This window comes from Mesoplodon bidens (genome assembly GCF_964165515.1).
Source record: "Mesoplodon bidens genome assembly, chromosome: 15".
In the NCBI taxonomy this organism is placed as follows: domain Eukaryota; kingdom Metazoa; phylum Chordata; class Mammalia; order Artiodactyla; family Ziphiidae; genus Mesoplodon; species Mesoplodon bidens.
Window position 1 is genome coordinate 33,156,510 of NC_138171.1, and position 23,140 is coordinate 33,179,649.

Consider the following 23,140-nt stretch of genomic DNA (forward strand, 5'->3'; position numbering starts at 1 on the left):
AATGATTTCAGGTAGAAAAGTGCTTTTAAAAATTTTTTAAGGGAAAATTTAAATATTTGTTTTATTTTTTTAACCTGAAAATGTGATACTTTGGGACTTCCCTGGCAGTCCAGTGGTTAAGACTCTGCGCTTCCACTGCAGGGGGCATGGGTTCAATCCCTAGTCGGGGAACTAAGATCCTGCATGCCGTGCGGTGTGGCCAAGAAAAAAGAAAAGACTGAAAATGCGATACTTCTATATAAAGAAACCTTTAAAGAAACCCTTATAGAAGGGCATGTGGTCAAAAGTTTGTCTCCCTCAAGATCCATATCCCCCCCCACTCCCCTGCAGTTATACAATAGCCTCTAGAAGTACTCTGTTAGGTTAATATTTGTAGAATATTATAACACTGGTTCTCAACACTGCATGTAGAAATCACCTGGGGAACTTTTAAAAAGATGTTGTCAATAAAAAATGTAACTTTACAGTGGAAGAAACGTGACAAACACCCCCTCAGCAAGTAATCAAGGTCAGCATGAACAGCGATAACTCATGTTGATAGTATGTGCCCTTGATAAGAAGCTATGCGAAGGTCACGGTATCTCTGTGATTTTCTTCCCCAAAACCCATAACCCCAGTCTAATCATGAGAAAACAGACAAATCCCAACTGAGGGACATTCTACAAAACACCTGACCAGTACTTCTCAAAACTGTCAAGGTCATCATAAACAGGAAAAGTCTGAGAAACTGTTACAGACCAGAGGACCCTCAAGAGGCATGACAACTCAATGTAATGTGGTATCCTGGATGGAATCCTGGAACAGAAAAAGGACATTAGGTAAAAACTAGGGACGTCTGAATAGCCTGTGGACTTGTATCAGGATCAGTGCATTGTGACATGTACCAGACTGATGTAAGGTGTTGGTGACAGGGAAACTGGGTGTGGGGTAAGTGGGAACTGTGTTCTCAGGTTTTCTATAAATCAAAGACTGTTTTTAAAAATGAAATCTTTTTAGAAAAAGGGTGTTGTCTGGGACCACACCAGTAATTTTTATATAATTGGTCTTGGATAGGGCTTGGCCTTTGTTATTTTTTTGTGAAAGTTCTCTTGTTGATTCTAATGTGCGGCCAAAGTTGAAATTCACTGCGGTAGATGATCAAAATAGGGGATGCGAGTGACCTGATTTTAAGTAAAGGCTCACCTAAATATCGATCATTAATCATTTGCTGTTCACTCCTAGTGACACTATAACCCTTTATTTGGCCTAAAACACGGGTCAGATGGCCTACTCAGAATCTTAGACTAGCTAACCGTGGAGACGGAGACATAACGTCTCTCTCCAGCAGCTCCTCAGTGCCCCTCTGTTTGCCATGAAGTTAGAACATGCCAGACTTTGTTCAGTTCAGTCATGGTAAGCGGTGCGTGGGGTATTTTTAGGGCCCGGTAAAACTGGATCCTTGGCCTTCTGCATGCGCATTATAGTGCTATGTGCCCATCTTTGTGGAAAGAGAATGGTTCATTCCAGCCCCATGTGCAGTTGATCTTGAAGCTTACGTTTGGAAAGTGAGTCCTTAACGAAGTGTGGGGTGAGAACTCTAATCTATACCATCCAGTACGATAAACCCGTCAAAACAGTGAAGGCAAGAGATGGATCATACTGCTAGCAGGATGTATATTTTTCTTTTAAAAAATATTTTAAAATAAAAAGTTTTATCTTTGTAGCATTCCAGCCCTGTGTGTCCAGCTTTACATCAATCACAGTTTTTACGTGAATCATTCCCAACACTCCCATGAGCGGCACACCTGGGTTTGAGTCATGGCTCTGGTACTCACCAGCTAGAAGGTTTTGGGCAAGTCAGTTAACAGTTTCGTCTCTATCCTCACCTGTAAAATGTGGATCATCCCTGTTTTATGGGGTTGTTGTGAGGATTAAAGCAGTGCCTGTAAAGGATGTAGCACTGAGTGGAAACTGTGATCACTGGAGCAAGTCTGTATAATTACTGAATCCTCCAACAGTTGCCTACCGTTTGGACGTGTTAGGTGAGTTAAAAGGAAAACCAAATTAAAGACAGACCAAAGCAAGGTAGTTATTCTGAATAGTTGGGAAAGTCAGAAAGCCCTTCTTGCATTTCTTTCCAGACAGGTTGGTCACTTCAGGGGTGGGGTGGGGGCGGGGGTGGTCATACTAGAGGTGCTTGTAGTGGAACCATTGTTTTTGTTTTATTTTTTTAATTTTTATTAACTTTTTGGCTGTGCCATGAGATTTGCAGGATCTTAAGTTCCGCGACCAGGGACTGAACGCGGGCCCCGGCAGTGAAAGCGCAGAGTCCTAACTACTGGACCACCAGGGAATTCCCTGGAACCATTGTTTTTACACACACACACACACACACACACAGTTTTCTGTCTTAAATACTTGAGGTCCCTAAATTATGTGCTAGACAGTGTAAAAGGAGGGTGTGGAATAGGTTTGAGTTCTATAACAAAGTTGGCTCATTCAGGGAGAAGGGAGCATGTGGTGCTCTCGTGCTCAAAGGTAAACAATAGGTTTATGATTTTATTTATTTATTTAATATATTTATTTATTTTGTTTATTTATTTTTGGCTGCATTGGGTCTTCGTTGCTGCGCAGGGGCTTTCACTAGTTGCGGCCAGCGGGGGGCTACTCTTTGTTGCGGTGCGCAGGCTTCTCGTTGCAGTGGCTTCTCTTGTTGCGGAGCACGGGCTCTAGGTGCTTGGACTTCGGTAGTTGTGGCTCGTGGACGCTAGAGCGCAGGCTCAGTAGTTGTGGCGCACGGGCTTAGTTGCTCTGCGGCATGTGGGGTCTTCCTGGCCCGGTGCTCGAACCCGTGTCCCCTGCATTGGCAGTTGGATTCTTAACCACTGTGCCACCAGGGAAGTCCCTGATTTAGTCTTACCAAACCTCTCCACTCTCTAAATTCCCATATTATGTTATGCTATTAATAGATTGATTAATTCATTTACCTTTTCCCCCCTCTACTTCATCTGTCCATCATTTTTGGAAAATGCAGCATTCCAAATCTTCCAGGCAATAGAAGCTCACCCCTTGGGCTAAAATAATTTATCTTTTTTCTTATTCTGTTATTTGTAATAATGTGTTTAATCCACAGCGGGCCAGGACACCAGATTTATTAGCATTAAACCCCAGATGTCAGGGGTTGAAGGGGACTGAAACGTAGTTTAATCTAGCCACCCGATGCCTGAGAATTGTTTACAAAGCAGTTAATACAGGGGCTCTGAGTGACATGAGAGGTCCTCTGTTTCTGGTGACAGAAGTCCATCGACTCTTGGGAGCTAGTTTGCAGTGGCTTCTTTGTTTGCTGATTTCTAGGTTTGAAACCATTGTGGAGTATTGACTGTTGACAGTCTGAATGTTGTGTGGTGTCAGGTGTTAATGTATCTATAACTACGTTCATTACATTTTTTTTAATAAAGTTATTTATTTTTCGTTGCATTGGGTCTTCATTCCTGTGCGCGGGTTTTTCTCTGGTTGTGGCGAGTGGGGGCTACTCTTCGTTGGGGTGCACGGGCTTCTCATTGCAGTGGCTTCTGTAGTTGTGGAGAAGGGGCTCTAGGCGCACGGGCTTCAATAGTTGTGGCATGTGGGCTCAGTAGTTGTGGCTCGCGGCCTCTAGAGCACAGGCTCAGTAGTTGTGGTGCATGGGCTTAGTTGCTCCACGGCATGTGGGATCTTCCTGGACCAAGGCTCGAACCCTTGTCCCCTGCATTGGCAGGCAGATTCTGAACTACTGCGCCACCAGGAAAGTCCCCTCATTACATTTTGATGTTATGTAACAAGTGAAAAACTATTAGAGAAATAAAACTTTTTTTTTTAACTTAAAGGTCCTTATGTTATGGCCAGTGTTGCAACAAAAATTTTTCAAGAATTGGTGGAAGGTGTGTTTTACATACATAACATGGGAATTGTACACAGAGATCTAAAGGTAAGTGGGGAAGGTTAAATCATTGACAGCTGCTTACAGGGGTGACTTGGGTATTGCTTTATTGAATTAAATGAGATCATGTACCCTAGTTTATTCACCTCGGAGGTTATCATTACCTTTATATTGTATAAATCATTGTTCCATAGGTCTAGAATGTGAAAACTTTAGATTGAATTTAAAAGGAGTAATCTTTGGGCATTCGAAAATTCTAGCTGTTTTCAGGTAGTAAGTGTGCTCTGAGTACTAATATAACTGATGATGCTAAATGTATTTCATGCTGACAAAAATACTCATTTCTGCCTTAGAGGTAAAATCTGTTTCTATAATTATCCCTCTTAAAAGAAATTTAACATGGGAAATTTTTTTCTGCTGTTTTAAAAATCTGTAATGACTATTCCAATTTTTATAAAAGACTATCAAGAAAGAGAGAAAATAGGGAATTCCCTGGCGGTCCAGTGGTTAGGACTCCACGCTTTCACTGCTGGGGGTGCGGGTTCAGTCGCTGGTTGGGGAACTAAGATCCCGCAAGCCATGCGGCATGGCCAGAAAAAAAAAAAGAGAGCGAGAGAGAGAAAATATATTTACTTTTTTGGCTGAGAGTTTTAAATTAATTTACTTACTTTTGGGGCAAAAATTAAATCATGGGAAATGCATTTAAAAGACTATTTAGGAAGAAAAAGTTAATGTGCAAATCAGTTTATTTTTTGAAAAAGGTTTAAGAACCAGTAGTTTGTACATTTGGGATGTATAAGGTGAAGGGTTAAGTATTTTCTGGGTACATGCCTAGCCAGAAAACGTGACGTGAGTTACTGAAGTTCTGTGGCTCTGTGCAACTTTGAGATCTTATTTCAGGAGGTGAGCTAAATCATAATAACCATATACAGAATTCCAGATCTTCCCTGGGAGAAGTCGCTTCAAGTGCTGTTTTTGTTTCTCCCCATAAATATTTCTGACATTTCTTTTACAGTTGTCCTCTAGGGATAAGGGTTTTTGAGATAACTTTATTAGGGTTTCCCTTAGGAGGTGGAATTCTGGGAGCGTGATTCCTGCAGGTAGAATTCCTTGGTTATTGGTCAATCTCAAAGGATGAGAGTGGTAAAGCAGCCTGGTGAGAAGTGCCGTGTCTGTTATATTGGAACCGCGCTGAAGGTACATATATATTGGAGATTCCCCATTTCTTGTTAATATGTTAACATTGGCTTCAAATTCGAGCAAGAGATTATTGCCTCTCTGCCTCCAAAACACGCCTTGTGGATCGCGGCTTGACCTTCATGGTCCTGCGTATTCACCTGGGCTCCGTGAACAAGCAGCAGGCGGATGCAGCTCAGGCCTGCAGCCAGCAGCTGGCCGGCCTTGCTTGCCACGGTACACACCGCCAGCTTCAGGGCCGTGTTGCCTGTGGAGGAGATGGTGCAGTTGACGTTCGCCCCGTGGGCAATGAGCGTTTCCATCATCTCCTTATTCACTATATCTGCAGCCATGTGCAGGGGTGTCATGCTGGACTCGTTTATGGCGTTGACCTGGGCACCATTCTGGGCCAGGATGGAGAGAACTGGGTAGGTCCCGTACGTAATGGCCAGGTGGAGCCGGGAGCGCCCGTTGTTGCTGTCCACTCGCACATTCACCTGGGCCCCGTGTTCGCACAAAATGCGGAGACACAGGACTGCATCGTTCTGGATGTCCGTCAGGATCCTTTGGATTCTGTTCCCCGGCTTCGTCCACGTGGTAGAGGTGATGGGCCAGTGCAGGAGCATCAGGTGGAGCGTAGTGAGGCCTCTTGTGTCTCTGGAATAGGTACTGATGGCAGATTACGCTCAGTTCACAGTGGGAATGGCTCGACGCGGAGAGCTACTACTTAAGAAGGCAACATTTATTTAAGATAATCCCTCGTAATTACTCTAGAGAAGTGTTTGAGAATCTGCATTGCTGTTTAATTTCTTGGGGTGTCCCAGCGTCTTGCGGGGACAGGGTGGTATGCATCACAGCATGGAGGGGCCCAGCTTCCTGTCGCAGCTCGTGTCAGCTTTGTTACTCCTGCTGGGACAGTGGCCTCTTCCAGGCTGCATCTCAGTTAGCTCTGTGTCCACAGCCCCTCAGGGCTGTGCTGAGTTAGCAGCCATTCAGTAAAATTGTGCGGACTCGAGTGTGATCCGGGATTCCCACAGAAGTGAGCCATGAAGGGCCAGAACGCCCGCTAACTCAGTCCCCTGGTGGCCCCGCACCTGCTCCTCTACCTGGCCTTTTCACTCGTGTGTGTGGATGGCAGGGGCTGCAGCTGGAGTTTATCGTCAGTCCCTCCCCAGCGCAGTGAGAGTTTGACAACTCGGCCCTCATCTCCTTTCCTGAAATCTCTCAGGATTGCCTCCAAGCTTCCTTGATTGTGGCAGAGAAAAGGGAAGGTCTCTTATGAGCATCTGACTGCTCCACTGGGATTAGAAGATGACTTTCAGTTCACCTGTTGATTTAGTGTAAGCCCTGCACCAGGGGTGTGGGGAAACAGCACAGTCCCCACCCTGCAGAGCTTACAGTCAGGTGTGGAAGCATTAATCCGAAAGAGCTAAGTAAACAGGCCAGTGGGCAAAGTTCTCAGGAGGTCTGCAGGCCCCACCCAGGGCGAGAAAGGGTGGGAAGGGTGTACTGAGGAATCCTGTGGGGAGGGGGAACGTGATGGTCCAGTCCTGGGAGGACCTGCAGAGCTGGGGTGAGGCTCGGGGGCAGGGTGAGAGCAAGACGGGGTGGGGCGCCCTTCCGGAGCGTGGTAAGGATTTGGGGCTTGACTCTCTTTTATACCATGAACTTCTCCCATTCATTCAGATGATATTTATTGGGCACTTAGGAAGTGTCAGCATTGGTTTAGGCCGTGAAGGTATATTGGGAAGCAAGATAAACTTCTTTCCAAGAAAATCCCTTGCCTCTTTCCATTTTTTTTTTCTTTTGTTTTGTTTTTAAAGTGTAGATTTTGTGTGTGTGTGTGTGGTACGCGGGCGTCTCACTGTTGTGGCCTCTCCTGTTGCCGAGAACAGGCTCCGGACGCGGGCCCAGCCGCTCCGCGGCATGTGGGATCCTCGCGGACCGGGACACGAACCCGTGTCCCCTGCATCGGCAGGTGGACTCTCAACCACTGCGCCACCAGGGAAGCTCTCCATTTCCTTATTTTTCATATCTAACTTAGGTTGTTAAACTCCCTGAGGGCTGTGACCAGGACTTAATTTTCCACAACACCATTGCTGAGTGCTTAATACTCACGATGCTTTAAGGGGGCTGACTGATTTGTGTTCCTGTATTGTTTCCGGTTTTTCAGAAGATCTCATCTAGTCAGTAAGGAAATTGGTTTATTCCAAACGTGGTAACCTGTAGTCCATCACCCATGGAGAATGGATGAGTCCAGACATGACCAGATCATGTGTGTCCTCACTTAGAAACAGTCACCTGTTGAGTTACCTTACTTCTGGGTGTGCACCATGTTCTAACAAACAAAGCAAACTCTGTGCCTTGCGGTATTCCGCGGCCAGGTGGATGGGGATGATGGACTGCGTCTGCTTTGGGGAGAAAAAATACATTACAAGTAGCCCAATATAGTTAGAATAATTGTGTTAGCTTGCTATTTCAAAGGAAATAATTGTATTTAGCATCTCTTTGGTTCAGTATTTCTCTGTTATGTGCATTGAAATTCTTCTTTTGCCTGTTTTAAATTACCCCAAACCAGTCAATTTTATATTGATATTATAAAAATCTGTATTTTACATAAATGCAGATTTACCAAGGCAGCAGATATAATTTACTTAAAGCTTCAAAAGTTGATTCTTGTGAAGAGCTCATTGTGTAAAATTAATGGCAATTGCTATCAAGTCCCTTAGTCCTTACATTAACCCAGAGAGTCATTGACAAGTAGGTTTTGCTTTTTAAGCCTTTGCCAAAGTCATAGCATCAGTAGTATAACCTGCACTTTCAGGGTTTCACAGTTAATGCTGCTTGTATTCTGTCTATGATTAGCAGAGCTGTTTATGCGAGTTCTTTACACACACACACACACACACACACACACACACACCTTTACAGCACGACTGCAAGATAAGGGCAGAGGGTGACTTTCTGAAAAAAATTTAAGTTATAAGGGTAATAATTACTGTATAAAAATTCAGAAAATGAAAAACTATATGTAAAAAAGGGAGAAAGAATTCCAGCACACAGACATAATCATCATTGGCACATTTGAGAGGATGACATTAATGTTCTTCCAGCCAAGCAAGCCCCAGTCTCTGCTCAGTCAGTGCCCCTGTGATCCCTGGAAGGAGTCGTCGCAGACTCAGCAGAACATGGCTTTGGGTGTGCAGTGTGCTCGGCGTGGACCATCCAGCCTCGGGCACGGTGAAGGCAGCCAGGTGTAGTGAGTCCTCAAGAATCAGGTGGCATTCCTTCTGAAGCATCACGTCTTTTTTCTAAAAGTGACCGAGAAGAGAACGCGGGTACCTGGCTCAGCAGTGATCTGTAGCTGGTGGAGTTGGCCAGAACGGCCATGGGCTGGTTGACAGGTGGCTTCTAAGCAGAGCCCGGAGTGCGGTGCCGCCCTCCCTCAGGATGGCCTCGTAGAGCCTGGTGTGGAATGACACCACTGCACCCTCTTCCAGGGCCTGGGCCCCGTCAACCACCAGCCCCCTGCTGCCCCTCTTGGTTATGTTTCCCATGAGTACAACTTCAAGGGGGGACTTAGGAATTCAGGGCAAACACGTTACAGAATTGGTCAGTCTCAGTCTCTTTCTATTCTTTCCATTCAGTTCTAGAACTGTTGAGAATGGTATCCGTGAAGATGATGCATTTTTATATCAGAACCAAACTTTTTCACATGTTGTTCCTGTATCTATAGTGCCAGATACAGGACCACAGTTTCCAGGACTTTCTACTTAGCCACAAAAGCGTATCCGGATTATCGTCTTGCACCTAAGATTGTTTCTGTTTTCTCTTCCCATTCAGCTACTGTTAAAAAAACCTGACAACGCTAAAATAAGGGAATTTATACAAACAAAACATTTACATTAAGAAGACCTAACTTTTAAGCTAAACGCTTTCTAGTTTTTAATGGAATGCCACCCCGCCTCCAACAGAGGTGCGTTTTCCACTGGTCTGGGGGTACTTCCATCGGGAAATGTGTTGGGTCTGTGATGATTGCTTCAATAGAGTGAAATGTGTACCTTTAGAGTGTGACCTGGCCGTCCCCAACCCTGGCTAACATGTTAGATCATCTGGGAGCTTTAAAAAACATCAGTGTTTTCATTAAAAATAATGATAATCAAAGTCTTTGACTTGTTGAGAGGATAGTAGTTGTTAAAACCTTCTCGGTGACTCTGAGGTTCCGTCAGGGCTGAAGTGCACTTGTGCACAAGCACGCTCTACATTAGTGGAATAAGCTGGGGACTTTAAGTAATGTCGATGCCTGTGTCCACCTCCAGGAAATCTGATTCAGTCCGTCTGGGGAGTGGCTTGGCCGCTGAGATTTGTTTAAAGTTCCTCCGGTGATGGCTAATGTGCAGCCGAGTTTTAGAACCACTGCTCTCATTTTTAATTCTTGAGGGGCTTTTGGCTCCTGAGTTGAAAACTCTCAACATCCACATGTTTTCACTATTCATTCTAGAACACCGTGGAGTTGACCTGTTCTGTTTGTTTACAGCCCAGAAATATTTTTCTTCATGGCCCCAATCAGCAAGTAAAAATAGGAGACTTTGGCCTGGCCTGTGCAGACATCATACAGAACACAGACTGGGCCGATGGAAATGGAAAGAGTAAGTTTATCTTGGTGGTGGTTTTTGTTTGTTTCTGCATTAAAAAAAGAGAGAGAGAGACATGGTTGAACACTGTCTCTAAAGACTTAACAGCAAAGGTGAGATTTAAAAAGAAAGCAACTCTCATTTCCTTGGGAGCTGTAAAGCCCCGCTCAGTCAGGGGTCTTTATGTCGACAACGCTAACCCTGTCATGCTTCATCTCTGGCTTTTCAAATTACAGGAACACCCACACATACCTCCAGAGTGGGCACTTGCCTGTATGCTTCCCCTGAGCAGTTGGAAGGATCCGAGTATGATGCCAAGGTAGTGTTTGTTCCCTTCTCCCCTTTCAGTGGACTCACCCTGCAGTCATAAGTAACAAAAAGTACAGTAAATGCAGTGGAAGGTCTGACGTCGAAGTGATTTGGAAATAGCGGAGTGTGGTAGGTTATCTCTTACATCAAGCTACCATAGTGCAAAGCCTCACTTTTCAACTGAATCTGACTTTTTAAGGCTATTTTACTATTTCCAAGTCCATGGGTGTCACAAAATAATTTTTGCAATGAGCTTTCCCTTTAAGATATCACCTTCCCCTCAGGAAGGCAGGATTCACCAGAGTCTATTTTCAGCCGTTCATTCTGCTTTCAAGCTTAGGTAAATCAGTGCCCCTGACAGGCATGACACTTGCTTCCCTCTGAGGTTGAATGAAGATGCGGAAAAGTTTTAATCCAGCTCGTTCCTCGAAGGAATGTTAAAGTAAATTCTTTTCTCAAAACAACAGCCTAGTAAATTTTCCTCCTTTTGATGAATCATTCAACTTTTTAGTGATTGGGAAAGAGCTGCCAGAAAAACCATGGCAGCTCCGAAAATCCTATGTAGTAAACACCTTCCTAAAAGACTGTTTTTAGGAAAAGTGACAGGTTTTATGCAGAGTTTGCTAAAACTTTACCAAGAATGCCTAACTCTGAGCGGAGGCAGAGGTAGGACCGGGGTAGGCTGCAGGGACCCTCGGTGACCTCTCATGTCTCTCTCAGGCTATACCTGGCCTGGGTTTTCAAGGAGCAGTGGAGTCAGTTGTATGGTAGTGACCGCTCTGGGTGGCCAGGATCACCCCTGCCCCTCGCCTGGCCCTCAGTCCTTCGTGCCCCTGGATGCCCCTTTTTGGTGTTAGAGCTGGGGATTGCAAGAGTACAGTCATCTGTCTGTAGATCACCTACAGTAGATCCAGCTGGCAGACACCTGCCTCTGTGAGGGACGAACCAGCCTGCTATGTTCCCTCCATTGTAGGGACTGTCAATCATGCTTCTGTAGAAAATCCTCTCGCTTTTGAAAGGAAGGTGGGTGGGAATGGAAATGTTACTCTGTGTATTTCACTACTCATTGACCGTTTCCCCCCTTTTTCAGTCAGATATGTATAGCTTGGGTGTTATCCTGCTGGAGCTCTTTCAGCCGTTTGGGACAGAAATGGAGCGAGCACATGTTTTAACGGGTTTAAGAAGTGGACAGATCCCCGAGTCCCTCAGTAAAAGGTGTCCCGTCCAAGCCAAGTACATCCAGCACTTAACCAGAAAGAACTCATCCCAGAGGCCGTCTGCTGTTCAGCTGCTGCAGAGTGAACTGTTCCAAAATTCTGGAAATGTATGTATGATTTTTTTAATACTGGGGGAAATATGAAGCTTAAAATGGAATTTGTTTAAATTGTGAATCTCACTTCACGAAGAGCAGTTGAGCTTAGAATCAGGTTTATGGAAACAAAATATTTCAACCCATTCTCAGAGTTGCCAGTGGCGTACTTGTCAGGTAAGCTAGATGACCACTGCCAACTGTCTACTCTGAAAATGGTCACATGGGTTCCAGTTTTGAGCCTCATCTTGCTAAGTCAAAAGGTTTTAATTTTCCTTTCCAACTATGGTATATGGCGTTTTATGAATTATTATAAAGTATCTACTAGTAGAATGGCACACACACCAAAGGATATAGGACAGCAGTGATTCTCAGGGGAGCTGGAGCATCTGTGGCCGAGACCGCCTTACCCACCCTGAGACCTCAGCATCCCAGTGCGGAGTCTGGTTTTCTGTCCTGTGGGGGTCCTTCTCCAGTCAGCCCATCCCCTTCCTCCTTCCTGACATGTCGTTTCAGTGCCAGGTATACACAGAAACTTTCTAAGACTTAAAAAAGCTTGACTCAGAGAAATTCACAGGTTCTCTAGTGCTTTGCTACTCAAAGTGGGTCCTCCGACCAGCGGCATCAGCCTTACCTGGGAGCTTGTTGGAAACACAGGCTCCGGGGCTCCATCCCAGACCTGCACTGTAGCGAGATCTCCGAGTAATTTATACCCAGCCTGTGAGCGGCACTGGGTGGACGCACCGGCTCCAGAGTGCAGCATAAAATCACCGGGAGCTCGACAGAATTCTTAGACACCCTCCGCTTCCCCCACCGACCTATTAAAAGACATCTGGGGGAGAAGGGGCTGCTCTCTGTGCTTCCACAAACCCTCGAAGCGGTTCTGATGCACACGAGTTGGGGAACCACTTGCAACTGGTTAGTTGATTTGTCTTTTGTTTAAGGCTTGTTTGTTTTCAAGTAAAACAGTGAATTTTAGTAGATTGAACGGTAAACAGGTAGGTGTAGTGCTTTTCTGTCAGTCTCTGAAAATAGCAGATGTGGTTGTTAAATTGATATCCATGTATGGAGAGAATTTTCTAACTCCCTGTGAAGCTAGAGTAGAGACCGTAGTTATTTGTTGTTAATGGTAAGGGTTTCTCCTTCTTGTAGAATTGTTTATAAAGTAACCTGTGCATATACCTGCACAGATAAATTTGCATAGACAGGTGGCCCTCACTCTGCACTTGTGTAGGGCAGGACTGTGAAAATGGCCACGCAGCGCTCACGGCATACAAAAGGAGCTTCATGATCAATGGGAAAAGTCACAGTCGTCCCATGACCTTTAAAAATGTTTGTCAGAACATTAAAACTCTTATCAGTTACAGATGTATATGGAAATGAAAAAAATTATAAAACTATAATTGAGAATTAAAGTGTTTCCAGAGTAGTTTGAATAGTGCCCACCTTCATCTCGTCCTATAACTTAGGACACGGAGTGAGCATCTTTTCTATGCCTTGGTGACTTGTCATACCCCTCGCTAACTTTGGATCCGTTTCTGGCGTTTTATCTTTGGCACTTTTGATGTTATGATCTGTCTCCAAGAGTTCTTTTAATGTGAAATTTTCTTGGGGACATCTTCATCCTTTTCCTGTTCACGTTGATAAGCAGTCTTCACTCAGTGCGTCTGACGGTGGGGGGATCAGCATTCCCACGATCAGCTGTTGGGTCTGTAACACCGTGCGTTTGATAATTCACTTCTAGCATCCTCACTTTTCATTACTTTGCTGTACTTTCATCTTCGTTGGCCAGTCCCCTTTCAAAAATGTCACGTGGGCTTATCACCGGGAGACAGGAGGCAGCACAGCTCCACACACTGCCTGTGTGTGAACCGACTAACGGGTGCACGGTGACCAACCACCAGAGCCGTTGAAGGAAGTGATGATTGGTCCTGATTATGACATGTATGGTGGGTCACATAGTGTTTCGTGGACTGAAGCGCTAAGGCAGTTAGTCACTATACCTTGATAACTGACACTTGACCCACGTTGCTGGGTGACACGTAATAAGCTGTGAGAACTGGAATCCATGCGTACTGGAACTGTGCAAAGAGAGGCAGGCCTGTATATTTAAAAGTAAAGGAAGAAGCCGTTGTAACAGAGCTTAAAATTTTCTCTCTTTACAGGTTAATCTCACCCTACAGATGAAGATACTAGAGCAAGAAAAAGAAATTGAAGAACTAAAGAAGCAGCTAAGTCTCCTCTCTCGAGACAAAGAGGTTAAGAGGGTGACTTGAAAGACGGGGGTGTGCCCGTCTAGCCTCAATAGGCTCTGTAAATATGAGAGTGGACTTTTTAAGCTAAATAGTCAACTGGAATGTAAATTTTCAATCTTTATTAGGGTATGGCTGGTATAACTAATTGTATTTAGTAAGCCTGTATAAGACTTATTAAAGTGAGGTTGTGAAAGTACCTTTTAAGGCTGGCATTTTGAACCTAAGACTGCTTGAAACGAAACCTGTTCTGTTCTTGCCTTTCTCCTACCCCACACGCTCCTTTTCCTGGACTTCTCACTTGAATATTACCATCCATCCCGTCTCTGAAAGTGAAAGTGTAGGCCTCATCCTCAGCTGTTCTTTCTCTTTTGAACTCTGCCTGTTGACCACCAAGTCCTCCTCTAGGTTCTACTGCAGAGACCTAAGTGTGCTCTGGACCCATCACTGCCCAAGCCCAGGCCCACGCACTAGCTGCACCGTTCCAGGTTGACGGCTGCTGGCCTTCCTACCCTCCACACTGCGCTGTTCCCACGGGCTCCCTCCTTCCTCACAGACTTGCTTCTCCCCAAGTCTACATTCCTCAAAGGCAGTGATATGATACGTTCATATTTGTACCCCAGTGTGCCTGCCACGTAGCTGGCAATTGTCACGGTATATTGCATACAATGTTGCTGGATTTTAAATAAAATGAAAACCACAAATTAATTATATGATGCATTTATTGATATTTAACCACTGGCCTAGATAAAGACTTTGATTTTAGTACAAGTCCCTTTACCAATAATAGGCACAAAACAGCACCATCCTTAAAATTTAAACCCTTTAAAATCAGTGACCGAAGCTCCCTGAAGGAGCTTGAGGGCCGTGTGAAAAGGCGCCAGGTTTTCACAGGCCCTCATCCACTTCTGCACGTTGGCTGGTGCCGTCCCACTGCAGCCCCCCGTCTGCTGGAGAACAGACCACAGCACGACATCCGCCACCGTGAGTTCATTCCCGACGAGCCAGGGGCTCTTCCCGAGAGCAGAGTTCATGGAACGGAACACAGCGGCTTTTTCTTTACTGCTTCCCTCTTTTAGCTGAAAAATAGCTATATCTACCCAGCTATCTATAAGGGTTAAATTCACAGCATCCTGCTTCTGGCCAAAGAGAGAGAACAGGAAGCGTGCAATGTTCCCTTCTCCTTCGATGGGACACATCGTTTGGACACTGAACTTCATCTGAGTCTTCGGCACTGAAAAGAAATAAACACTCCATGAAATGTCAACAAGGGCAGCACCGCCGGAGGAAGTGCTCGTAGAGCATGGCACGGGGAGTCCCTGTTAGTCACGAACCGGTGGCCAGGGAGAGTGTATTTTCAAGAAAATCGCAGTTTTAGTCGGTCTCCAAAAGGTTAGTAATATTCAAGAAAGTTTAAACTGCAGGTTTAAACAGTGCAAACTGTAAGTTATACAGTAACCATTTCTGGTATTTGATGATGACAGTTTTCAAGCTAGAAGGGACCTCAGACCATCTGTTCCAACCCCTGTGCCTAAGGATCGGGGCATGAGGCCTGGAGACCAGGGGTCCCATCTCCCGGGCCAGGACCTCCTGCTGCCCTCACCCTGGCCCTCAGTGTGTGGCTGAGGGCCGTGAGGCCTCGATGGATGGACATGAACTCAATTCCCTCTGTACGAACTTAACCGGGAGAAGCGCACACACCAGTGAGATAATGAATAAATGACATCCTGCCACCCTTTAATGGATAATGTCCATTAAAAGAGGACGTCAGTGTCCCCATAATGATGGGTTTTGGAATGTGAGGGCAAGACGGCCGTGACAGCCGTGACTCCCCTGCCCTGGCTGGTTAGACAGGATTCCCTCGGAGACGGCTCTCAGTTCAGACCTTCACCTTCCCAGAGGAAGGAGAGCATCTCTGGGCCAAGGTGCGCCTGCTCCTCTCGTAGAACACCCCCCCCACCCCGCCCCGCCCCGCCCCGCCCCAGCTCTCTAGACTTTGACGGCAAGCAGCTGAGAAGTCTGCGCAGCTGCGGACCGCCCCCTTCCCATCCCCCACTGCCTCCTAGTCACCCAGCCCCTCCGCTTACCGTCCTTCCAAATCAGAGTAAAGCCCAGCTGGTACTCGTGACGGGGCTGCTGCCTCGTCTGCTCGCCGAAGCACTTGAGGAGGTTTGCCGGCACGCTCTTGACCGCTGAGTGCGTGTGAACGGTGGACAGGACCCTGTAGTGGTCACAGAGCAGCCGGTGCAGCACGAGCAGGGAGAGGGGTGGCGAGGCGGGGTTGGCGTTGATCACGATGTCCTTCAGTGCCCCGTAATCCTGGGGAGCAAAACCCCAACAGAGCAGATGACGCCAACAGCAACCCGAGTGCTGACACCGTACCAGGTGCTGTGCTTAGAACCCCACCAGGCTTCTCTAAAGAATCGTCACCTCCCGGGAAGAAGGTACGAATGTCACCCCACCTGCAGCCAAGGATGCGAGTGCTGGGGATGGAAGGAAGCTACCAAGGGGGCTCGGCTCGGTAGGAAGCAGGGGACAGCAGCCGACTCCAACCCTCCACCCCTGCAATGCTGCTTCCAATAAATAAAAGGTGACTCTACTCAAATTAGTACAACATGTTAGGACTGACACCTCTATTTGTCCCTAAGTTAAAAAAAAAAATCACACGTGTTATTACTCCATTTACTAAATCTTTCTAATGCCCGACAGGATATAGTTTCTACAGCAATTTGTTTGAGTTACGTGTCAATGAAGAGCCCCTTGGAAAAGGGTCTTCACTCAGGGAGATTTTAAAAATCTAGGTGTGAATTAAAGTGCCAAAACACACTGCCTTTTGATTTTATTTTGTTTTTAAAATTTATTTTATTGAAGTATAGTTGATTTGCAACATGCATGGCCTTTAGATGCGGACTATCTTATTTCTGTACATCCGCTCTTCATAACTAATGAACTCATATGATACAACAGAGGCCAAACTCTGTGGCTTTCTGTCCACAGCCGGCCACAATCTGGCCTCTGGTCTTGCCACTCCTGACTGATGCTCTGCATTTCTCTGAACATATCGTGTTACTTGATGCTGTGCCTTCTGTGGTATCAAGGTTTATCTGAAGCACCATGTGCTCTGGGAGGCCCCCCGGCATGCTGGGACACCCGGCACAGCTGTCTCACCGACTCATCCCCTATGCAGACTGGCTCCCTGGGGGACTGGCTGAGTGGGGTCTCATGGGCCCCCGGTGCATGCAAACACAAACTGGGGGGATGAAGGGATACATGAGTGCAGAGGGACGGACGTTACCAAAAACAGCTCTGGGGGAGACATGGCAGTACTGCCTCCGCTTGTTAGGTCTTTAAGCAGGACCGTTTTCTACCACCAATTCTAGGGGAGGGTGCTAGCAGGGATTCTCGGGATGAACCCTCTTGCACCCACTTGTAACAAGATATTCTTTCTTTGCGTATCAGATTGTCCTGTAAATCAACTGAAGCCTGTAGACTGACATTAAAGGTGGCTGATGCAACTGAATTTTAACACAGCAAACTGAATTTAAGCAAAATATGTCTGAGGTATGAGACTGTGACTGGCTTTTAGCAACAAATTGCAAAAGGATCGGTGGGATTTTTGCGCCTGGACAGCCAAGGCTCTGAAATTCAGGCCACTCTCAAAGAGTCAGCGTTGACTCGGCTGAACCTCAGAGAAGCATTGAGTGAATGACCATTTCTCCAGGGCTCGGAGTCTGCCGGGAGCTGCCTGGGGTGGCAGGAAGCAGGGACTCTTGACTCCCTCTTCCGCCTAAGGATCGCCCCCCGCCCCGTTCTCCACCGGTTCTGAGAAATCCAGAAGCTGCATTAGAGCCTGCCTGGCTTCACTCAACGCTCATGAATCTGTTCCGTGCAAAGGAACAATCAGAGGAGGAATGTGCTTTTTGCACCACCTTTGAAAACTCGAAAACCAAGGCTTTAATCATACCGGCAAAATTTTCCAGCACTAGTATCCACCTAGCGCGCTGATGTTCTTTAGCTTTCTAGATGCACTTACCTTTCCAAGCACGGAATTTAAGTCCAATGCACTGGTCGATAAAGCAGTGGGCTCGTCAGTTTGGATTATGTTGGTTACATCCAAGTCCGCGTCTGGCGTCTGAATCATCTTGGAGAGACCATCGACCGCAGCTTTCAATTCATACAGACGTTTTAAAATATCATCTTGGCGGGACTCAAGAGCTTGAAGAGATGCATCCGGCTCTTCCTAAACAGACCAACGTCAGAACGTTCACTTCTTCTCACATCAAAGCAGTCTGTTTGATCAGTTGTCTTCCACTTAGTTCGAACCTCCCACCTTTCAGAAGACATTAAAATGAGGTAGCAGAGGGCTTCCCTGGTGGAGCAGTGGTTGAGAGTCCGCCTGCCGATGCAGGGGACACGGATTCGTGCCCCGGTCCGGGAAGATCCCACATGCCGCGGAGCGGCTGGGCTCGTGAGCCATGGCCGCTGAGCCTGCGCGTCCGGAGCCTGTGCTCCACAACGGGAGAGGCCACAACAGTGAGAGGCCCGCGTACCGCAAAAAAAAAAAAAAAAAAAAAAAGGTAGCAGAATCATCTCATTTGCCCCAGTCCAACAGGTCCTGCAAATCAATCCCCAAATGCTATAAAACAAATAATGTTGTGCCTGAAAGCCACTTTGAAATTGGAGGACTCCTATTTCAGGTGATTCAGTCTTTAAGAACAGAGAATGAGAGAAAACGAACACAAATTGTTCTTTCTATCAAACTAGTTCAAAATACTTTGCGTAAATGAATAGAAAAAGATTGGGGGTGGCGGTGAGGATGTAATCAGTCACACTAATCGAAGGGAAAAGGGAGCACACACAGGTTAAAAAGAAAGTGTCCTTAGGCTTAGAAGTATGTCTGGGGGGGGTCAAATGATTCATTCCCCAAATCATTTTCTAGGCAATACTGGCACTCACATTATCGTAGAATCATCTAGAACTTTTTCACTGCTGAAATGTATCACTTCATAAAGAGGGAATATTCACATCCTTCATTCACTGAATCTCTGCATCTTTCTTGCCTGGTACAGTGGACTAGTATACCATAAGTAACTAATAACATTGGGTTGGCCAAAAAGTTTGTCTGGGTTTTTCCGTAACAGAACTTTTTGGCCAACCCAATATTTGCTGAGAAATAAATCTCAAATCTCTACAGACTTATTTATTTATTTATTTATTTTATTTATTTATTTTTGGCTGCGTTGGGTCTTCGTTGCTGCGCGTGGGCTTTCTCTAGTTGCGGTGAGCAGGGGCTACTCCTCACCATGGTACATGGGCTTCTCACTGTGGTGGCTTCTCTTGTTGTGGAGCAAGGGCTCCAGGTGCGTGGGCTTCAGTAGTTGTGGAACACAGGCTCAGCAGTTGTGGCACACAGGCCTAGCTGCTCTGTGGCATGTGGGATCTTCCTGGACCAGGGCTCGAACCCGTGTCCCCTGCATTGGCAGGCGGATTCTTAACCACTGCTCCACCAGGGAAGTCCCGACCAACTTACTTTACAAAGCAATAACAAGAAACCTCCCAGCAGTCACACTGTGCAACCTATTTTCAGATTCACAAGCTCTCACAAAAGATAATCCATTTGAGTCAAGAGAACAAAGAACAGGTTAGGCATGAGTAAGACGCTCATGACTAGACAAAAGGGTCAATAGGCAATGACCTTGAGTTTATTATAAACACGCACCCGTGGCCTCCCCTGGTGGCGCAGTGGTTAAGAATCCGCCTGCCAATGCAGGGGACATGGGTTCGAGCCCTGGTCCGGGAAGATCCCACATGGCACGGAGCAACTAAGCCTGTGTGCCACAACTACTGAGCCCGCGTGCCACAACTTCTGAAGCCTGCATGCTCTAGGGCCTGTGCTCTGCAAGAAGAGAAGCCACCGCAATGAGAAGCCTGCGCACCGCAACGAAGAGCAGCCCCCGCGTGCTGCAACTAGAGAAAGCTCGCGTGCAGCAACGAAGACCCAATGCAGCCAAAAATAAATAAATAAATTTATTTTAAAAAATAATAAAAAATAAACATGCACTCATGATACAATGTGAGTGTTGGAAGAGTGCCTGCTCACATTTGTATGTTGGTGAGTTTGAGGAACATTTTGTTTCTCCCCTTGTCACTCACAACACTGCCCTCTTCTCAGAGCCAATTCATCACCAGCTGTTGTCAATTTTCTGGAATCCAATGACTTGTAAGTGTGCCTCCATGGTCAATGCCTGAGTCCAAGACACCATTTTTCACCTGGCCTACTTCCACTGGTCACCTTGCATCCATTCTGGTCCACCCCTCCACCCCACCCATCCCTACGATGGCAGCCAGAAATCAAAACAACCTCTTAGGGCCTCCCTGGTGGCGCAGTGGTTGAGAGTCCGCCTGCCGATGCAGGGGATACGGGTTCGTGCCCCGGTCTGGGAGGATCCCATATGCCGCGGAGCGACTGGGCCCGTGAGCCATGGCCGCTGGGCCTGCGCATCCGGAGCCTGTGCTCCGCAACGGGAGAGGCCACAACAGTGAGAGGCCCGCATACCGCAAAAAGAAAAAAGAAAAAAAAAAAAAAAAAAAAAAAAACAACCTCTTAGGCTAAAAAGCCTAAGATAAACAGCTTGATAAATAGCTTGTATGAATGGTTCTCTGGTTACCTCCTCTCCCATCATTCTCCCCAGTGCTCTGGGCTCTGGCCATGCTGTTCTTTGGACCCTAAAACACACAGGCCCCCACCTGCCACAGGGCTTTTCCTCATCAGGTTCCCTCTGTCTGCAACACCCCTTCCCCTTCTCTCGGCTGGTTAATGCCGATTTACCCTAGAGCTGGATCTCCACGATCTCAGCTCCCCTCACCTGCTGCTCTTGTTTAAGATCAAACAGCAGAGAAATGCAAGATGACTACCATCTGGGTGGGATAAAGAAGGATAGAGTTCAGTGTGCCAATTAAATAATGTGGTGCTGACTGGAAATAAGTGTGCAAAATGTGTGACTGGTAAGGCTGCCACCTGTGTGATATCCTGATGTTACTCAGTATCAGTCCTCCTAATACTTCCAATCTTTTAATCCAGACTGTATGTGTGCATTCTTTGTGTACAACTTTGCTCATTTCTACAACTGGCAGTCGGGTCCCTGCCCAACCAGGGGCGAAGCACCTACTGTATTCAAAACCCGTCAACACTCACTGAAGACTGAACCCAGTACTGCGTGTGTAATGTGGCCTGTGATAAGAGCCCAGCATAGCTCGATCTGAGGAACGCAAGATGCTCAAGTTCTGCTTTACCTACTGCACCTTCTAATGCTGGCCTGTTGTTTTCCTTGTTCAGGAGAGACTGTGACTTGGCATGTTGTGTTTATCCATTTGTGTTATTTTACATGGATTTAGAAGCGTTTTATTCTTTGTGTTGCTCTCATTTCTCCTGGAGATGCTAGATTTCTAATTATCTATCCACATTGTTATCATCTGCTATGTTATCATCTTCTAAGTTGCAAGTTCACAGTTAAATGCCCAAAGGAAGTTAGGCAGCAGACTTAAAAAAAAAAAAAAAGAAAGAAAGAAAGAAAGGGGGACTTGGTCTCAAAAGAGATGTTATGCTCCCCACTCTGGGGTTTTCTTTTTGATTCCATGGGGCTGTCCAGTTGAGGGGCACGAGACCATGCCTGCATGGGAATCTCCAGGTGAAGAGATACTGGACCATGCCTGCGTTTTTGCCTTAGCTCTACAGTGAGACAACAGTTGTTATTTGGTTTCAAACTAAACTAACCACCGCCCTTCCAATCGAGGCAGAAAGGTCTTAAGACAAAGGATGACAGTGAAAACACGCCACGAACGTTATCTATTCACTCATCTTGAGTCAGAATGGACAGAAAGTCTCTCCAGTTGGAAAATTAAAATGTGTATTTGCACTTAATAAAAAAAAGCCAAAGTTGAGCAGGTACTTCACAAAAGAGGTGAAATCAAAATGCCCGATAGGGCTTCCCTGGTGGCGCAGTGGTTGAGAGTCCGCCTGCCGGTGCAGGGGACACGGGTTCGTGCCCCGGTCCGGGAGGATCCCACATGCCGCGGAGCGGCTGGGCCCGTGGGCCATGGCCGCTGGGCCTGCGCGTCCGGAGCCTGTGCTCCGCAACGGGAGAGGCCACAACAGTGAGAGGCCCGCCTACCGCAAAAAAAAAAAAAAAAAAAAAAATGCCCGATAAACATGAAAAGGGGCTCGACCGATTTAGCGGTCTCGGAGATATGAACTAAATTACATTAGGATGCCACTGTACACCCACCAGCTTTGGGGAGGGTGCCAGCATCAGAAATTCGTATACACTGCGGGTGAAGAGCATAAACCGGGATGACCGCTTTGGAAAACAATCTAATCCAGTTGAAGACAGACCAGCCCACTGAGCCAGCGATCCCATCCCTTAGTATATACCCTATGCCTGCTCGTGTACAAGAATATTCTGCAGAATAATTCATAACAGCCTAAAATGCAAAATCAGCCGACGCCCGTGAGCAGCGGGATGGATAAAGCCGTGGGGGGGCACAGTCAAGCCAAGGAGCAGCAGGCCGCAGAGGACGAACGCTTTGCTATCTCATGGCAGCAAAGGGATTCTTCAAATCATATCTAGAAGAGGCAGCCAGACATTGCAGGGCACACGCTGCATGCTTCCACTTACACCAGGACTACATGGTTTAGGGATGCATACTCAGGTGACAAAATAAGAGAGAAAAGCAGGACGTAATGACCGCGGAAGTTGGGAACTTTGTGGGTAGTTTTAAGTGGGGCGCTGACAACGTGTTAACTTGAGTGGTGGTGACACTGGGATTCGCTTTATAATTCCTCAAAACGAGCATTTACGTGCTATTCGCTTTTCTGTGGGTAAAATTTCGTCATATAAAAGTTTAGTCATAAGCGAAAAAGATACCAGATGGATAGCTATTTTAATAGTTAAGAGTTTACGGTCGTTCGGAGGCCGGCGGGCGCGTGAGGCTAGAGTGGGGTAGGCGATTGGGTCTGGTCCCCACGGTTTGTTCGCGACAGTTAGGGTCCCAAGGTCCGGGCCTGGAAGGACCCCTGCCCCGAGTCCTCCAAGGGAGGACCAGGGCGGCAGCGCGTGCGCACTGAACAAGAGGGCAGCGGGGCGGGGCCGCGGTGGAGCCAGGGCGCCTGAGCACTGGACGGGCGGGCGGTGGGACTAGAGCCTTGGCGCCTGGCACTGGGCTGATGCGGGGCCGGGGCAAGGGCCGCGCGCTCCTACCTGCACGTGGCTCGCTGCTGGCGCGGGGCTGCCGATCCTACCGTGCACGTTGGGGAGCCGGTACATGCAGGTGGGAAGCTCTACACGGAGAGATCCACTGCCCTCGTGATAGGGCTTTACCTGGTACATCGGCATTGTGGAACCCAAGGGAGGGAAGGTGGCGGGTGAGAGCCACGAACGCTCAGAAACCGTCCAAGTCCACGACAGGTTGCTGCCACCTCTTTTCCGACCCGGAGGCTGGCGTCCGGGAAAGCTCAGTTCTTGTGCTCTAATTGGCCCCTGCTAATTTAACGTCATGGACTCGA

General features: G+C 46.9%; 3 protein-coding genes across 4 annotated transcripts in view; 1 reads left to right on the forward strand and 2 right to left on the reverse strand.

The window, feature by feature from the left end:
• EIF2AK1 (eukaryotic translation initiation factor 2 alpha kinase 1) overlaps window positions 1–14,282 on the forward strand; it is a 31,136-nt gene extending 16,854 nt beyond the window's left edge. The window contains 6 exon segments of the mRNA XM_081257395.1: window positions 3,846–3,946; window positions 9,612–9,723; window positions 9,945–10,027; window positions 11,108–11,341; window positions 13,492–13,590; window positions 13,593–14,282. Coding sequence (XP_081113521.1) covers window positions 3,846–3,946; window positions 9,612–9,723; window positions 9,945–10,027; window positions 11,108–11,341; window positions 13,492–13,590; window positions 13,593–13,625 — 662 coding nt within the window. The 3' untranslated portion in view covers window positions 13,626–14,282.
• Window positions 3,956–9,037, reverse strand: ANKRD61 (ankyrin repeat domain 61). The gene is given in 5 exon segments (XM_081257398.1): window positions 3,956–5,166; window positions 5,169–5,731; window positions 7,388–7,482; window positions 8,417–8,478; window positions 8,481–9,037. Coding segments are annotated over 5 exon segments (1,248 nt in total). The 5' UTR covers window positions 8,632–9,037; the 3' UTR covers window positions 3,956–4,789.
• On the reverse strand, window positions 14,283–23,072 carry AIMP2 (aminoacyl tRNA synthetase complex interacting multifunctional protein 2). 2 transcript variants are annotated; one of them, XM_081257396.1, is made up of 4 exons: window positions 22,836–23,072; window positions 17,612–17,818; window positions 15,666–15,897; window positions 14,283–14,812 (listed from the first exon to the last, which is right to left on the reverse strand). In XM_081257396.1, the coding sequence occupies exons 1-4, from the start codon at window positions 22,968–22,970 to the stop codon at window positions 14,388–14,390; spliced, it is 999 nt and encodes a 332-aa protein (XP_081113522.1). In that variant the 5' UTR covers window positions 22,971–23,072; the 3' UTR covers window positions 14,283–14,387. The 2 variants fall into 2 exon arrangements, with proteins under 2 accessions (XP_081113522.1, XP_081113523.1); XM_081257397.1 differs by having other exon boundaries at window positions 22,956–23,071.
• Between the last annotated feature and the right edge of the window lie 68 nt (window positions 23,073–23,140).

What these genes read in the sequence shown, in the direction of transcription:
- AIMP2 (XM_081257396.1), bottom strand. Translation starts at nt 22,970, where the DNA reads ATGCCGATGTACCAGGTAAAGCCCTATCACGAGGGCAGTGGATCTCTC. An exon ending in CAGCAGCGAGCCACGTGCAG is followed by an intron (nt 17,819 to 22,835) that starts GTAGGAGCGCGC and finishes TGGTCTGTTTAG; the next exon opens with GAAGAGCCGGATGCATCTCT. An exon ending in TAAATTCCGTGCTTGGAAAG is followed by an intron (nt 15,898 to 17,611) that starts GTAAGTGCATCT and finishes TTTGCTCCCCAG; the next exon opens with GATTACGGGGCACTGAAGGA.